The 5,961-nt window shown below is 33.6% G+C and overlaps 1 protein-coding gene across 1 annotated transcript; it reads right to left on the reverse strand.

Moving 5' to 3' along the window:
• Positions 1 to 336: 336 nt before the first annotated feature.
• On the reverse strand, positions 337 to 1,823 carry LOC108691750 (histone H3.3). The gene is made up of 3 exons (XM_018199637.1): positions 1,684 to 1,823; positions 944 to 1,126; positions 337 to 626 (listed from the first exon to the last, which is right to left on the reverse strand). Exons 2-3 carry the CDS (start codon positions 1,069 to 1,071, stop codon positions 344 to 346), a joined length of 411 nt encoding a protein of 136 aa, XP_018055126.1. The 5' UTR covers positions 1,072 to 1,126; positions 1,684 to 1,823; the 3' UTR covers positions 337 to 343.
• Positions 1,824 to 5,961: the final 4,138 nt, after the last annotated feature.

The following is a 5,961-nucleotide window of genomic DNA, read 5'->3' on the forward strand; positions in this document are numbered from 1 at the left end:
AAGCAATATGCTGCGTGCTTTATTTCTTAATCCACATATAAAATAAAACTACGACTTTCTATAATTTCAACTTCATATTAAAAGTAAATTACAATTAGTTTTTTAATCTGTCATTTTTCTTAATCATTGTATGAATCGTGAATCATCTAATCGAGTTTAAAAGTCTAATCAAGACTCACTTGTTATTTGACTTTTCCAGGTATTCTATTACAGCAGTTGGCAGTGTGTTAACTATGATAAACATACACGGAAGAGAGTCAAGAAAAATTTGAGATTGTTTAGAAACATACAATATCCAAATAATAATAAAATGAGAACGCTCTGTGTATTGTTTGTGAACGATTTAAGCGCGTTCACCGCGAATTCGCCGTGCCAGTTGTATATCTTTTGGCATGATCGTGACACGTTTGGCGTGAATGGCGCACAAATTCGTGTCTTCGAACAGGCCGACCAGGTAAGCTTCCGAAGCTTCCTGAAGGGCACCTATAGCAGCGCTCTGAAAGCGCAGATCGGTTTTGAAATCCTGCGCGATTTCACGAACCAGACGCTGAAACGGCAATTTCCTGATGAGCAACTCCGTAGACTTTTGGTATCTTCGGATTTCTCTCAGAGCTACAGTACCAGGTCTGAAAAGAAGATTCAAAATAAATACACATTCTAAAAAATAAAAAAAAAAGTTAAAATTTCCTTCTCTCAAAGACATCAAATTTTACTGAAACAATTATATTTAACATTAAATATGAATTACATATTTAATATTTTCTATATAATTTCTATATTAGAACTACTTTTAAAATTGTTATAAAAAATTATTCAGTACTGTAAAATTGACAAATATCTTTAATATTTTCAAAACAATTTGTTCAAGGTAAGTTTATACTTGTATGTGTGTGTATGTGTGTATATAGGTATACATGTGTATGTATAGATACACAGCACATACCTGTAACGATGAGGTTTCTTGACGCCTCCAGTGGACGGCGCGCTTTTACGTGCCGCTTTGGTGGCAAGCTGCTTCCTGGGTGCCTTTCCACCCGTTGACTTACGAGCCGTCTGCTTGGTACGTGCCATGACGATGAGCGAGCTTTCGTTGTTTTCTTCTCCTTTCTATTGCGGACCTTCGTCCCTAATGGGACAAAGCATCAAGATACATACGTTAAGATGCTTGCTTGCAAGAGAAAGGGGGAGGGGGGAGAACAGGCTATAATCAGTGACCCCCGCCGCGATCCAAGGCACTCATACACTATGCAGTAAGGGAGGGGGGAGACAGAGGAAGAGAAAGGGCGGAACGAAAAAGAGAAAAAAAAAGAAGGAAAACCGAACCGATCACCGGATTCTCTCTCGAGATCGAGAAATGCGAAATTTGATAGGCTGAAACATGATTTATACGAATTCGAGAAAAACGAAATACCACGACGCGTTTACTGATGTATCGCGACGATGATTTCCCTCCAAAAAGTAAGCACGCATAATAAACAAGATGGCGGCAGGCCAAGTGCACTTTTCCGAACATGCAAAGCGAAGGCGGCCCCCCTCGAGTCACGCGTCGTGGAAATTTCTTCGTGTCTCGGCATTTTCTCATTGTGAAACGATATTCCTCGTAGTTTTTCGTGATTCCTAGCGAAAACGTACGAGAAACGCGAGTGTAATTTAACCGACGCAATCGCATGCGAAACAACTCACCTGATTATCTCTGCCTTTGAACGACGCTTCTCACAGGTCACTTCGATCGAGAACGAACCTCACACTAACGCGAATGTCGCGAATGTACAAAGACAACAGAGAGAGCACTAGAGCGCCTCTCAAAGGGAGAACAAACTGCATCACGTGACCTGTTTCCTCTGATTGGACGCCGGCATTAAGAGCTCCATGGCATTCAGAGCTAGACATGGAAGAGATTGGAGAAAAACGGATCATGTTCTGATTGGACGCGGACATTTACGTCATACAAACCATTTTCTCTTTCTTGAGGCTCTCTAGAAAGCATCATCGAGCACTGTTGCAGGACTAGATTATTCAAGAAATTTAAAAAAATTAGAAACACAGGACCTATTCAACACCAGGGGAAAGATGAAAATTACAAAAGTGAGCAAATTTACTAAGTATTGACCAATGAAATCACTATTCTAATAAATTCGTGCACTTTTGTAATTTTTACCTCGTTTCAAGATACAGAATCGATTCTCAGTCAATCTGATGCGCTGATAAATGCTCTAAAATGCTGACTGGATGATCTAAAAGAATATACCAATAACAATGAGCGCTCGCTATTATTGATATATTCTTTTAGATCAATCAATTAGCATGTTAGATTTGGAATGATACATCAATAGCAGCAAACACTCAACTGTCGAGTCCGCTAAACAGCCTCATGATGGAAATATACAGAGTGTTTGGAAAATAATGATAAATTTTTCAAGGATAGAATGGATTAAATTGAAAAGAAAAGTCCTCTACCATTTTTAAATTTTCACAATTTTAACAAGATATTAATTGCTAAAAATTACCAAAAATTGGTCTTCAATAATTTTTTATTCACATATTATCAACTTTACAGAAAAAAAACTGTAAGAGACAAAAATTGTTTACTTTCTTCTCATAGAACTCTAAGAATTTTTCAAAATTTTTTCAGAATTTTTTTAGAAGTTTTTAATATTGTATTTTCTCATGTTGATAAAAATGAGGAAATGCAATACTAAAAAGTTGATAAAAAATTCTAAAAAAATTCGTAGAGTTCTATAAGAAGAAAATAAACAAGTTTTGTGTCTCTTGTTTTCATTGTGTGTTATTTATTCTGGAATTTAAAGTTCAATATGTTTAATTATAAATATTATGTATGGATGATAAAATGTGTCAATTTAATTCAAAAAGAAATTTCATAATATTAGGTGTACAACTTAGCTTCCGCCGTTTTCCTATAGATGGCTTTAGCGGTAAGTGGTGGTCGAAATAAATAGATCATAGACGTCATACAATAAACTTGGGCATCTGTCAACATAACCCCATAGAAACATTAGTCGATTTGTGTCTGCATCATAAAGTTATTCTCGATTGAAAATGTCAGTTTACGAGCCAAATTCTCGTCATTTGCGGGAGGTTTTAATTTTTTGCTTCAATATGAAGAAATCTGCGGCTGAGGCTCATCGAATGCTCTCAAATACTTATGGTGAGGCCGCTATTAGTGAAAGAACGTATCGTGAGTGATTTCAACGCTTCAAGAACGGTGATTTTGACGTCCAAGGTCATGCTCTGTATTTGGTGGGACCAGCTCGGCGTAGTGTATTATGAACTGTTAAAACCGACTGAAACAATCACAGGCGATCGGTATCGAACGCAATTGATGCGTTTGAGCCGAGCATTGAAAAACAAACGGCCGCAATACAACGAGAGACACGATAAAGTGATTTTGCAGCATGACAATGCTCAACCCCATGTTGCGAAAGTGGTCAAGATATATACTTGGAAACGTTGAAATGGTCCTACCCCACCCGCCGTATTCTCCAGACGTTGCTCCCTCTGACTATCATTTGTTTCGATCAATGGCACACGGCCTGGCTGACCAGCACTTCCGGTCTTATAAAGAAGTAAAAAATTGGATCGATTCGTGGATAGCCTCAAAAGATGACCAGTTTTTTCGACGCGGGATTCATACGCTACCCGAAAGAGAAAGTAGTGACCAGTGATGAACAATACTTTGAATCATAAATGTATAACCAGTTTTTTACAATAAAGCCTCGAATTTCGGAAAAAAAAACGGCGGAAGCAAAGTTGTACACCTGATATATTCTTTAAATAAATATTCAAAGTATTATTTATTAATTTACCTCACTTTTTTTGCTTTGCATTTTAAAACTTTAATAAACAAAATTTTCCAATTAAAAATGCACAAAATAAATTTTATATTACAAGAATTAACCAGCCAATGCTGAAAAGTTGGATAAAAACGAACTTTTTAGCGATAATCATAGACAAAATTACATAGAGTGAACATGAACAAAGCGAATATCAAGCGTTTTAGCGTCAGCATAAAAAGATATCTTTAAAGAAAAATGATACCTTAACGAACGAGAATGGATTAAAATGAATTGAAAGGATTCAGATTTTCAGAAATATTCACGAATGTTAAAATAAATGCTTTTCAATCCTGAATGCATTTTTATTCATTTATAGGAATTGCATAGAGTATATCTCCGTGCTTTTCAATCTAAAAATAATATTTGCTTTTTCTGTGTGCATTGTGAATATTGTTCAATTCAAAATTTTGAATAGGAAATGCAATTTTTCAATTCAATTGCATCTAATTGAATCTAATTGAATCCAATTGAATCCAATTAAATCCAAAAAAAAGTATTCGCTATTGAAAATACGCATTCGGATAGAAAAAATTTTCCAATCCATTTTAATCCATTCTTGTTTACTAGGACATTTTAAATCTTTTTGAAAATAAGGTAAAGCCACAGGTTATTAAAAAAAAATAGATTATCGTCTTCATTTGTTTCAAATAGTGTTTTAAACGCCGCGAATATACATGAATAAATTATTCAATATTCAATATGACTGACCTCTAATACATAATAGGCCAGTTGTTTTCGACTAAACTTTTTACTTAGTTCATTTTTCTCTTTTTCTATCCATTGAAAAAAATAGAGAAAAAGTGAACGATGCAAGAAATTTAACTAAAAAGAATAGATCACTTATTTATTAATAATAGTAAAATTAGAAGGATAAAAGCATTAAATAGTTTAATAAAAGCATATTTATTATTTAAATTATAACTTAATTACAACTTGTATAATATTTTATATATTTTATGTATTTAATTTGTATTATATATTGATATAATATTGCTGGCGGAAAAATTGTTAGAATTAACAAAAGTATTCCAAATATTTTTTGTAAAAATCTACAAAAAAAAAATACTAGAATTGGAACATTTTTATTAATTTTAACAATTTTTTTTTGTAGAGGAGAGTGGAGTAAAAATCGGTTCTATTTGCAATTTTTGGTTTCTATAAGGCGTAAATAAAGTTCGATCGTAAAATTAAAGGTGCCATTGTAAAGTTCATTTAATTCTTTTCATTTTTGTTTCAGACCATTTTGACATATCTCTCATGTTTCATTCTCTGTGTTGAACTATAATGGAAAATAAATAATGAACTATAATAAAAACGCTTATTCCGATCCGATTTGAAATTATTGATTCCAAATCGGATCCTGATTCAAATCAGATACTTCTATTTTTATATAGATGTTTAGATAAAATTTTAAAATATTTTAATGTATTTTTGTTAATATTAAGTAAAAATGAGCAATTTGATAAAGATATAAATTTTATTCAGAAAAAGAAATTATGACATTTATATTATCAGAATTGAAATCAATGAAACTCAATTTGAATCTGATGACTCATGATATTTTTTACTGATTTAATTCCTTGGATCAGATCTGATCAGCCAATCACAGTACTACACACACACACACACGCGCGCGCGCGCGCGCACGCACGCACGCACGCACACAAGCAGGCTTATAAGTTATCTACTGTACTATAGATCCGATTTAGACACGGATTCTTTTGAACTTTGAAACAAATTTTACAATAAATCGCAAAGATGATCACAAAACACTTGATATTTTTTAATTCTACACTGTTCAATTATCTTAAATCAATTGTCTTTCAAATTTTTAACACCTTTTAAATAATGATTTACAAGGATTTTCTCTTATAAAAAAATTTTTGCACGATGGCTGAAAATACATATTTGCGTCTATTCTATGAATGTTATGACAGAGAACTGTCAAACTGCTATCACATGTTAGGTGTTTTATAAGGACTTTATATTATAAATTATTAGCTAAAATAGCACACAAATCTGCTTAACCGTATTCATCAATTAAATCAGTGCTCGTAAAGATTTGCATATTTCGAGCCGATTCCGGCGCGCTATCCCCACTACTGCT

The sequence above is a fragment of the Atta colombica genome, unplaced genomic scaffold, assembly GCF_001594045.1.
Source record: "Atta colombica isolate Treedump-2 unplaced genomic scaffold, Acol1.0 scaffold106, whole genome shotgun sequence".
Classification (NCBI taxonomy): Eukaryota; Metazoa; Arthropoda; class Insecta; order Hymenoptera; family Formicidae; genus Atta; species Atta colombica.